The sequence below is a fragment of the Ischnura elegans genome, chromosome 11 (assembly GCF_921293095.1).
Source record: "Ischnura elegans chromosome 11, ioIscEleg1.1, whole genome shotgun sequence".
Taxonomy (NCBI): Eukaryota; Metazoa; Arthropoda; class Insecta; order Odonata; family Coenagrionidae; genus Ischnura; species Ischnura elegans.
In genome coordinates, this window is record NC_060256.1 from 79,447,637 (window position 1) to 79,460,087 (window position 12,451).

General features: G+C 37.5%; 1 protein-coding gene across 6 annotated transcripts in view; it reads right to left on the reverse strand.

Moving 5' to 3' along the window:
• Window positions 1–12,451, reverse strand: part of LOC124168440 (transmembrane protein KIAA1109) — a 149,988-nt gene that overhangs the window by 57,655 nt on the left and 79,882 nt on the right. For all 6 annotated transcript variants that reach the window (XM_046546680.1, XM_046546679.1, XM_046546677.1 and 3 more), the window contains 4 exons: window positions 11,770–12,013; window positions 8,648–8,831; window positions 3,475–3,750; window positions 648–794 (listed from right to left, as the gene is read on the reverse strand). In XM_046546680.1, coding sequence (XP_046402636.1) covers window positions 648–794; window positions 3,475–3,750; window positions 8,648–8,831; window positions 11,770–12,013 — 851 coding nt within the window. The remainder of the gene's footprint in view (window positions 1–647; window positions 795–3,474; window positions 3,751–8,647; window positions 8,832–11,769; window positions 12,014–12,451) is intronic.

A 12,451-nucleotide genomic window follows, 5' to 3' on the forward strand; every position in this document is an offset into this window, starting at 1 on the left:
TCTATTGTTTCAATCCCTCGATACAGAAGCATGTTTGAAATTGGAAGAAATGGTGATGGACATGATTACAATATTAGCACTTCTAAAAACTTCAGAATTGTCTCCCATAATCTCAACATGTATGGTAAAAACCCGGTTTATGCTGGAGTGAGATTTTTCAATGCATTACCTAAAGAATTAAGGGAAATATGTTCTATAAGTACCTTTAAGAAACAACTTTACTGGTATCTCGTGAGCAATTCTTGCTATTCTATTGATGAGTTTATGTCATTGCATATTGTATTATTTTTACTTTTATTGTCTATGTTTTGTTTTGTGTACCTACTTGACTTGTTCTATAAGTACATGTTGATTACATGTCCTGGAATTCATAAAGAATTATTATTATTATTATGAATGAAAATCTGGAACTCAGGTGATTACTGATGCTCTTTTGGACCCTATTTAGTGATATACACACATCCTAATGAAAACCACTAATACTGCACTTGGAGAATTAGTCATTTCAAATCAAAAGTTTTACAGATGCATACAATAACAAAATATTAGAAATGCTATACATATAAAGAACATATTTACCATGAAACCAATCACAGCCTTATAAAATATGAAATCATAGAGCAATTTACCATAAAAAAAACAATTACCTGCAACTTCGTAGTAAAGCTCAGTGAGTGCTGCGGAAGGTCAATGGTAAATTTGGCTTTACTTCCTGTCACTCCAGTGCTATTAACTTGGTCCATTTTATATTGAGCTTGCAATGATGGAAGAAGGGCAGCAGTGATTCTTAAACTCTGAATTTAGAAAAGGAATCATTTAGTTGCAGAAAATAACAAGTAAAATCATATTTCATAAAATTATGACTTAAATGATAAAATAATTTCCAACTTGTAGTAATTAGCTTGGGTTAACTACAGACATACATACAACTTAAACTTAAAAGATTTATAATCCTGGTTAACAACAAAAAACTACTCTCAAAATCTCTATTTAGGTAGTAACAGGCCTATTTTTTTACTTAGTTCTTTTGCTTTTCAAGTTTCCTTCCATCAAACTTCCCTCTCTTTCTGCTACTTTCTTGCGCAGTACTAGTGATTTGCTGGTTCATCTATGCAGATGGTATGAGTTTTCTCTTTGGATTAAGTGAGCTTGGATGGAGCTAAGAGTTGAACACCAGGACCGATATCGTGAGTATTCTCGTAAGTGGAGGGTAAGATGAAAGCATACCAAATTGGTTTGTCAACCAGGTGTGCTACATGATCATAATCATAATTTATTCAACATTAAACATAATACAATGTAATAGTCTTCGTCAAAGAAAAACTAAATCTAGAATATACAATTTAGAGTATTGCTCTCCAGAAATTCATTGAGTGAATAAAAAGCTTGAGTCACTATCCACGAGTGAAGAACACCTTTAAACTTTCTTAAAGTACAATTTCTTGCCTCTTGAGGTAAGTGGTTGAACATGCAAAGTTTAACATGGTCAAAAGAATTTTTTGTAGTTGACAGCCTACAGTGGGGCTGTAACAGATTATGTTTGAGCCTTGTGTTGTAATGGTGGACATCAGCACCAGTTTTATGGCTGTCAATATTCACTTTCACATTTATTAAACATTTAAATATGTATATACCGTACAATGTCATAATCCCTTGCTGCCTGAATAGTGGTTTGCAGTGTTCCCTTACGTTAGAATTGGTAATAATCCTAATGGCTCTTTTCTGTAGAATGAATAACTCTTTAGATGAGGAAGAATGGCCCCAAACCTCAATGCCATAGGAGAGGTGGCAGTGAAAAATGGCTAAGTAAACTGCTCGAAGATGTTCGGCAGGAATGAGTGTTTTCAGTTTTCTAAGGAGGAATATGGCTTTTGATAACTTAGCAGTTGTAGAGGATGTATGACAATCCCATGTTAGTCTGCAATCAAGGTCAAAGCCCAGTAGCTTTAAATTTCTAGTGTGGTACAGAGTAGGGCTTAAGGAGAACACCATTTGTTGGGTTTTATTTGTGTTAAGGGCAAGCCTGTTTGCTGAGAACCATTCTTCGGCCACTGAAAGGATAACATCCGAAGGATAGGTGGGGTCATTTAGATCATGTATGAGAGTAGTGTCGTCAGCATATAAGACTGACGTGCAAGGAAGATGGTGTGGGAGATCATTTATCAAAATTAAAAATAAAAGAGGACCGAGGACTGATCCTTGTGGTACACCATGTGTTACGTTAATAGGGGCAGACAGTGAATTATTCACTTGAACACATTGCGAGCGGTTTGTTAAGTAGGACTCCATGAGTTTTAATTCAGAATTATTGATACCATAATATTGTAATTTTCTCAGGAGTAGTGGATGGGAAACACAATCAAAAGCTTTAGAAAGGTCACAAGCTGTTAAAACAAGAGAGGATCTATTTTCAAAAGCCTCCAGTAAGTTATCGACCACATATTTGATGGCAGAAGATGTAGAACGACCTTGACGAAAGCCATATTGAGAGGGTGTAAATAGATTATTATCGTGAAAATGATTGTAGAGCTGAATTTTAATGACTTTTTCAATTATCTTAACAAAAACAGGAATGATAGAAATTGGGCGGTAATTTGCTGGTGAGGTTCTATCACCTTTTTTATGAATAGGGACTATTTTCGATATCTTGAGTTTTTTTGGGAATGAGCCTGACTGAAAGCAGGTATTGCAGATTATTGCAAGGGGTTCACTGAGTACATCTGCTAATTGTATGATAAGGTTGGCAGATAATCCATAAATGTCGGTGCAGTTTGATTTTCTGAAGCTTTTGATAGTTTTAAAAATGTCAGTGGGAGTAACATGGCTCCAAAAACAAACAAAGATAATCTCTAATGTATGTGCTTCCACTCTTGAGGTAGGGAGTTCAATATCAATATTTTCAGCTATCAATCAATGGTGAACCAAGCAATCCATGGCAATTCATTTGAGAAATTTCAGATCTGGTTCAAGATCAATCTGAGAACAGCACACAAATGAATTTATTGACCTAACTGCGGATATATTTTTCTATATTTTACACATACACAGTAAGTCCTTTACTTACAAACATTCAACTTACGAACTTAGAGATATGCGAACATTAAAAATATTGAAGCATGCCCGAAATTTCAAATTTGGCAGCTTTGAGGATGGCCGACACAACATGGTGCGACATAAAGGTACTCGCTTTTCTGGCACAGTCTAAATGATGTATCAATTAAAATAGATGTGAAGTCAAGAACTGTTCAGCATTATGCATATTTTTCCTTCCAGCAGGCATTGAAATTAGTTCGGCTCCAGCCACGTCACACACGCACCAAGATCCGATCGTAAACATCGTGAGTTAATGCAAAAATGCAATGCAGTGTGGCATTCTGAAGGATAAGTACACTTTTCATTGCCTCCCTTAGGTTTTTTAACTTATGAACAAGGTCTCGGAATGCGTCTTGTTCATTTGCCAAGGAGTCACTGTACCTGAAGTATTATGGAGAACTGCATGACAAGGGGTTGCAGCAAGTGAGAGGTCTCAGGTTCCATATCCCTCTCACGCATAGTGGGCGTGGCAAGCAACGATGAGACGGTGTGCTGTGGGAAATGATGGGGAGAGGTGAAGGTGGCAGCTGCCGATGTAGTGGGTGCAGCAGGAGCTGGAGCAGCTCCCAAATCTGGGATGGTGGAAGCCCCCACGGTCTCCTCAGATATGGTCCCACCACGGCTTATCCTACTGGATGATCTGGTCACACGGAGCTCCTACAAAATGACACACACAAAACAATTAAGTCACTTCAGTTATCACTACTTTTGGTCTTATTAAATGAAAAAACTTATCCACTGCCTTTGTTTCGGCCTTTAATTTCTTCCATCTTCAGAACCATAAAATGGCAACATAAAGGTAAATCAAACAACAACTACAAATAAGGGGTTGTGAGTACCATTAAAAACAACACATATTACTGATTATAACTTGGATATTCTTTGTAGTGCACTTAAGACAGTTAATCCACTTAAAATAAGGAAGAGGCACCATCATGTGCATTGTTAATTATCAATAAACAGCAGCAACAATTTTTACGAAACAACTGCAATAGTTTTTTGTAAAAATTAAGGCAATGATGGGTGAAGGTTATTTTATTTCCATCTCCACAATCAACAGGGCAGAGGTAATGGCCCATTCTGACAGCAAAAGAGAATGAGGGAGACAACAATAATGAGATAAGAAGGCTAATGGACTCCTGAAGGAAATAGCCATGGATATGCCAGTCGTATACTGTTACAGAGTCATCCACAAGGGCATTTTAGGTAGAAAAATTCAACAGAGAAAAAACTCATTTGCAATGACTGGGATTCAAACGATGACCTTCTTAATTTATACCAATTGTTCTATTTTTCGAACTACCAAGGCATCTTCTTTCCTTGGAGTGATTAGCTGGCTTTAGACGACAAGATGGCTTAAGCTGCTCGAGATGGTAAGTGAACTTGTGACTCATGATTGCTATCTTTTATTCTTCCTGGGGTAGATCCCTGATGATGTGCAATAACCATACGTCTTTGAGCCCTTGAAAGGCACTGAGGCTTCCTCTCCTTTTATTGCTTCTTTTGCTAACAAAATTGGCCATAGCATATGTCCAAGTGGATGTTTTTTTTATGACCAAACTCAGAGGTCACATAATCTATCTCCAAAAAGCCATCTTGAAGTGATATTGACAAAATACTAGACGCAATGCAAATCCTATATCATGCAATACCTGAGGATGGAATCTAGAAATGGAGCCATCCAGGAATAATAATAGAACAACACACTAGCTGCCTGATTTACAGGCAGACTCCCACTGGTATGCTATCAAGGTAAACTTTGTTTTACTTTTTATGCACCACATTGGTGAGTGTGAGGAGTGGATGAAGACCCAGGGTGGGTCTTTAGGAGGGTACAATGCATGAGGGCCAGGAACCAAGTACCAAACCTCATATACCTAGCCATCCTCGGGAGGGGTGTGGAGAGGAAGGAACAAAAGGAAAGAAGGTTTGCAAAGATAAGTAGCCAGCCGATGCTTCCAGGGTGAGGAAAGGGTCAGATGGGAGGGGATAGGGAAATCCCACGCCATCATTAAGGCAACGTGGGCCACTACTAGTGAAACCATAATTTGATGTATAAACAGAAGGGGCAGATTTTTCTATGGAGAAGGAAAATCTTTCAATTCTTCCGGATAGCTACCAGCTCCACAATGTTGGGAAGAACTTTCACAGAACCCACTCCCAAAATCTAAAAAAAGACTTTAGCCAATCAAAAAAAACCTGAATGAAAAAAAACCACTACTATGATCACTTTATGTATACTGGTCTATTTTGCATCAAACTCCAGACATGATCATGATGGTGGGATTGCCTGTGAAACTGTTGCCATAAGACATGAAACAATAGCAGAAATCTAGAAACTGCGAGAGCATCTTCTACTCATTGCAGAGACCTTTGCAAAAGCAAGGTGTAATTTTCTTTGTTTATTCCCCTCCAGAGGCAGCAAGCCACTCTCCCCTATTGTCCCTACCTTTGCTATAATGAAATGTGAAAATCTTGGAATGGTACAAAAGTGTAGTAGACAAAAATTGCTCTTTGCAGCTGTTTCCCAAAGAAATCACAAGAACTTGCAAAGAGGTAGATGGATCAGGAATCATATCCTGAATGTGATGCTTCCCTGCACTACATACGTGAATACGTCTGTTGCGGAAATCACCCCTAGCGGTCATTACTTCTCTCCCACTGTAAAAACAACATTTATTGAATTTCCCTCTGCACCATCAACTGATAAAGTTTTAAAACTGTAACCAAATAATGAAGACAAAGAGTCCAAATTAAATGCACCAAATCTAATTTCTCTACTTCAAAACTCGTGATAGAAAAAAAATTGATACATAATGACTGCCATTATACAAAATTTATATCTAGAGTTAATAGATGATATTTTTAACAAATAAACACTTTATTATGTAATCCACAAAGATTCAATTTGTAAACATAATTTTCATGAACTAATTCCAATAATCAGAGCCTAGTGTACAATAAATAGCAAAGTGGACATTTAATTCCAAAAAATTAGAGAAGGGTCGAATAGCAGATTTCTCGAGCTCGAATATCGAATTCTAATATTAAATCATTGGTCAAATATTCAAATACCTCGAATACTAGAATTGTTCTAAGCATATTAAACGTACGTTTCTTCTTCGTTTTCCCTTGATGAATGTATAAATAAAAAGGTACACAGTGGAACTTCAATCTATCGTTTTTCAAGGGGATGGACGAAAAAACAATGAATGCGGTAATGTTAACTAGGTTGCCTATGCAGCAGGAAACCCAGGATTTTGGCGAGTAATTTTGATTTCCTTTACAGGATTCAAACAGGAATTTAGCTGATTAATGGAATATTTTAATTTTATGGAAAACATTTGGGCATATAGTTTATTCAACTAACATCTCTTTCAAATATTCTAAGGGGACACACCACCTTGCGAAAAAATGATTGCATATCGTCTCACTGGTACGATGGCATTTACACTGCTACAATGAATTTCTGTCTGATGTATGCATTCTTATCTAACAAACACCATTTCAATGTCACGCCCATCTGATACTCGGCTTCATCCAACTTCTTATTTTCAACAGATAGCTCGCTTTACCTCCACTCCTACTGTCAAGTGCTAGCGGACAATTCGAGGCATTTTGCAAAATACATGCGCTTCTCCACCGAATTTCTTCTTCTTCAATTATTTTCAGTGGATCTTTGGAAGTTCTCACAAGATAAGCAGATGAATTCAAATTGCTATCAGGGAGAAACCAAATATCCGGAGAAAATATCCCTTCGTCTGTAACTGTGACAATAGAGATTTAAAGCATAACTCATAAATTGCAACTTGATATATATTTTCAGAAAAAAATACTGCATCAACTTCCGAGAAGCTCAGCTGCGAGGATATTGAGTTTTGCCAGAATGCTAAGTCTCCGTCGTATTTTGACATTTATATCATTGCGTAAAATGCTTAAGTAAAGTCAGAAATATGTTGCGTTTGGTCTTATTCTTTTTAAAATTATGCCCAAATTATTAATATTTCAATCCAATAAAGGTGTAATATAAATTGCCGAAAGTCATTGTTAGACACATTTTGGGCTAATAGATGACTCATGCAGCAGTTTACCTCCAGAAATGGGGAACTTTGAAGCAGGTAGGAAGAAAAAAGTCAGTGGGGGAGAAAGAGGGAAGGTTGAAACACGATTCTATTATCCTCCTATAACTTGATATTTTATTTTGAAGCTTTTGATTTATGGTCTTCGTAATACGAACCCTGTGCAAGCTGGGGCCTTCTGTTTGATTTCGGAGATGAGGAAAGCGTCGGAGGAGGAGGGGCCGAGGGCTGATGGATGTAGGGGGTAGCGAGTTTTGGGAATTGTACTACATATGTAGTTACTATCCTGCGGCACTGAGGTTCTCCTGGTGGGGGAAACCGGGGATTTTTGGATTTTTTCATTCTATCATTTTCGGTTCCCACGTCAAACTCTTTTCACCACTCTAATCTGCCAATTTGATGTAGTTCATCAACTTGCCTAAAACAGTGCTGCATCCACTAAATGACTAGAGTTCTCTACATTCCTCCCAGTCAACTACTAACGATGGGTGTGCGACGGTGTGTTGCGTGAAATTCAAAGTATTCGAGATCGTACCTTTACAATAATTATTCGAGATCTCAAATATCGAATACTTTCTCGTATTCGAGGTATTTGAGTATTTGCGGATACTACCGTATTTCTCTGAATATAGTCTCCCCCCTAATTTGAGGCTTCAGTTTCGGAAAAAGTTAAAAAAATGTGTTTGAATATAGTCCCCCCCTTTACTTTAACCGTGGGCATTTTTGGAAAAAAAGGGAGACTACATTCAGACATATACGGTATTTGCACATCTCTATAAAAAATGATGTAGAGAAGTTGAAAGAAAAGTGAAGATCAAAAAGCAACTAATAAATGCCAATATGATTGGAGAAAGGATGCAAAGTCATACTGGGAGTAAATAGCTCAGCATTACTGCATAAATTATGATTTTATAGTCTAATGTTGTACCTAATGCATTCATTGCGGAGAAAATCAATCAACGTAGCTCCATCCAAGCCAATATATGGACTACATCAATCGATGTACCCTTTTTCTCGGCCAAGTATTCTTATCTTCACTCTCATATGAGGCTACTTCTGACCATAAATTTTGCCTTCAGTTGAGTTCCAGCAACCATGTGGCACGTATCCTTTTCAGATAGCTAACCTTGAGCCATTATAGACTGCTTTTTCTTCATGTCCAGTTTCCATTCAATGAGTCAAATTGAATTCTGATGACTTTCCACTCGGTTGGTTCCATATTGAATGTGCTAGTATGCATAATAAATTAGGCTTGAGTTGAATAATACCGAGTGGAAAACTGTATAGGTTCATTTATACCATTAAATTATGTAAATATATATAATGAATTTTTGCAAAAAGCTAAAAATAAGCTGCTCATTGTTTAATATTAACCACTTCCTTTGGTAAAATATAAGGATCCTCTTAACATAAGAATATAATGCAGAGGAGATAAACATCAGCCATGGCTAACTTAGGTGTGACTGTATACTAACTTGTAAAGTCGATGACAGCTGCTTAGACCCTCTCGTCATCATACCATGAAGAGCTACTGGATGCTGAGGAATGTCTACACACACAGGACCAACAGTGAGCAAGCCAGAATTTTTGTCTTTATATCTCCGGGAGAGACTTGAATAGAGAGCTTGAGATTTTCCCACAGTCACCTTCACAACAGTCCTAGAAGATTTTGGGTTTGATTAGTAAAAACAGAGTAAAAGTATTTATGCTGAGCAAATCCTTTGCTAGATTTGGTAAAGGAAATACAGAGTGAGCCTACAGGCTTAATAATAATGAATACCTTCTGAAAAAATGCAACTATTGCAGATTAAGCCTCAATTTTTACAATAATAATAACACTTTTCTTCAGTTTAAACAAAATTCCAAACAATTATTATAAATCTAAGGCATTTTATAATTAAATTTTCAATGCTATCACTAAAGCATTAGTTCATTTTTTAAATTAATATTAGTTAATTCTACATGAAGACTTGAATACAAATACAAAAAATGTGTACATATACAATATAGTGATCATCAGCCTCAGCATAGGATCGTAAGTAGGGTAGTTTCCTTCCTCAAAGAAAACGAAAGGCATTGATTGCGATTCATTACCCACCGTTAATGTATACATAATATACAAAGTATTTGATTTTATAAATCCCAGTTTAGATGAATGTTTATGGTCAATTTTAACCTCATTTGAAAAAGGCCAGATTGGCGCCCATGCGACGCCACTCCACGTGACGTCACAGGGACCTAGATGCTATACGAGTAGTCAGGAGTTTTACTTCATCTGAGATTATCAATGCATGCATAAGGCACAGAGCTCAGGGAAACATCTCTTCATAATCACCTATTAAAATTGCCTATGGTCAGAAAGTTTCCTTCGTTTGTTAGGGTATTAATAATCCTTATTTAAGCCAAGTGCTACCTGTTAGCTGGGTACTCTACTACCTGCTAGCAGCCTGCATCATAGCAGCAGCCATAGCCTTGAACCAAGGTGGCTTCACATGGCGGCATCCAGAACTAGAATGATGTCACGTGGGCTTTTCCCAGCATTCATACTTAGCTGTTGCATTTTTGCACGCTTGAAAATTTTCACTTTTCATTTAATAGCAAAAAATAGATGCAGTCATTTAAACATCTAAAAGCATGAAACATGTACTTCAGGAGTTCCATTTAGGCAATAGAAAATAATACAAAACCACCCTATTGTAAACAGGACCAATATATGGAGGACTGACGTCAGTAATGGGAGGGTTTGGTCTGAGTATCTATCGAGTGATAATATAGGGGGGAAAATTCAGTTTAAATTCTAATTAAATTATTTATGCAATAATAATGTCAAAATTTTCACCCCATGAGAAGTATGAAACTAGGATATTGAACTTAATAATGGTGTAATTTTCCTGTGTTTCAGTGTTTCCAAGATGCAGGTAAAATGACATTTTACTTAAATTCAATAAAAAGTATTGCTAATGGTGAACTGATGAAAGAGCTGTAAGCAGGGATGGGAGGGTTTGGTCACATCTAGGTTCCATCTGTTCCTGAGCTAAGATACAGATCCAAGGTCGAAAAGAATTGATACTGAAATAATTTGCACAAAATCCAACTTTAAAACTTTCTTGATCATAAATAACAATACATATTTTTAATTAAGTGCTGATATGGATCCCATTACTTGAGGGATCCCCTGATGCACAAATTTAGGCAGTTTTCACAGTAACCTAACAGAAATCCTTAATAGCTTTGGATAGATGAGTAACGAAGATCCAATACTCAATTAAGAAATGGAACCAAGAACCAAGAGAGAGAGCCAATGCCAGGAACCAAACTGGAATAAGATTTCAAACAGATGTAATCTAACGTTGCCTGCAATTCTATGAAGTTATACTATAACGTACGTAATATTACATCATTAGCACTCAAAGTGTTAAGTCTTTCTCTCATAAGTTCAAAATAAGAAAATACGTACAAAAGCTGCCGACACATTTTCATGAGTTGGTGATGCCATTAGATTTCATACTCATTCATTCATTCAGGGAAAACCTTACATTGAGGGAAGAAAGAGTGTAACTCAGAACGAACTACATGGGGCCCATGCACATGGCTGAGGAGTAGCAGAGAAGCAGTGAACTGCCTGGCATGAGTTTTTGACATTATCAACTTATCTGTGAAAGGCAACATCGTTTTGAAGCAAATAGCTTGCGGCGTAGCCTATGGATCAAAAACAGAAAAATAATGGTCTTATTATTTTTCCAACTCTATCATAATCGACAATAGGGTGGTTTCCTATTATTTTTTCATTGCCTAAATCTAAAGATTTATCTCCTGGAGTGTGCAATTCACGCTCTTAGATTTTCAAATGATGATATCTATTTTTCGCGATTAAACGAAAAGTGAAAAATTTCAAGCACGCGAAAACACGACGGCTAAGTAGGAATGATGGGAAAAGTCCGTGTGAGGTATTACTGGTTCCGGCTGTCGGCGTGTGAGGTGACCTTGGGGCGAGGCTTGAGCGCTGATACGACGCAGGCTGCTTGCAGGTAGCTGAGTACCCCGCTAACAGGTAGCGCTTGGCTTAAATAATGATTATTATCCCCCAATGAAACGAAGGAAACTTTCTGACCATGTGCAATTTTAACAGATGATTATTAAGAAATGTTTCCCTGAGCTCTGTGCCTTATGCACGCATTGATAATCTCAGATGAAGTAAAAATCCTGACTACTCGTATAGCATCTAGGTCCCTGTGACGTCACGTGGAGTGCCATCACATGGCCACAAATCTGACCTTTTTCAAATGAGGTTAAAATTGACCATAAACATTCGTCTAAACTGGGATTTATAAAATCAAATAATTTGTATATTATGTATACACTAATGGTGGGTAAGGAATCACAATCATTGCATTTCATTTTCTTTGATGAAGGAAACTACCCTATTGAAAAATTGAGTTAAAGAGCCCATTAGAAAACAGTTAATATTTTACAAAAATCCTCACTGAGTATAGGGATCTTTTAGAATGGACTTAAATATCCAGTTGAATTCTACAAGTTTTACCACTGGTATTTTTGACCATCTGAATCATAAAAAAGCAACACAAAGTCAACTCACTGTTGATTTGGTGCCACTCCCTCAAGCAGCACAATCATTGTTCTGCCAACCTGACCAGCAAGTGAGCACTCTAGGGATGCCGGCCGGCTCTTCCTCCGGCACGTCAGACTGGCCTGAAGGCTGCCGATCTCTGCCTCCAGCTTCAGTCCACTCAGTGTTGCCAAGAGACGAGTTCGCTGTATCCTTGCCACTCCAAAAACCACCAACCGAGTTCGCTCCTTCATACCTCCACTCACCAGCGCCCCTGAAATTAGGAAATTCATATGAAGTAATAATTCAAGATACCCATAGTGTCTTAGGTGACGTTATCATCCATGCACTAAAAAAGCCTTCTTTGATTAGTGAGATGAGATGCATGCATGGGGATAGCTGGGGGAGTTCTGTAAACCCCTCGAGAAGGCTCTTGGCCCCGAGGAAAAATTTGGCCAGTTGAAAAGTAAAAAATTTCAGAATTACTCTACGAAAATGTCACCATAAATTATGCTTAATTAATAATGGACCAATAGCCTTCCAGCTGAATTCCCTGGCTATGCCCATGGCTGCATGCTCAATGGTGTGCACAATTACATAATGACTCAAAGCTAAGTCAACATTTGGTTTGGCTATTAAGCACCAATGGATTGAAAAAGTGAACATTTTCCTATTTACAGATACAACAGACTCCTGATTATCCGGCTGCGGT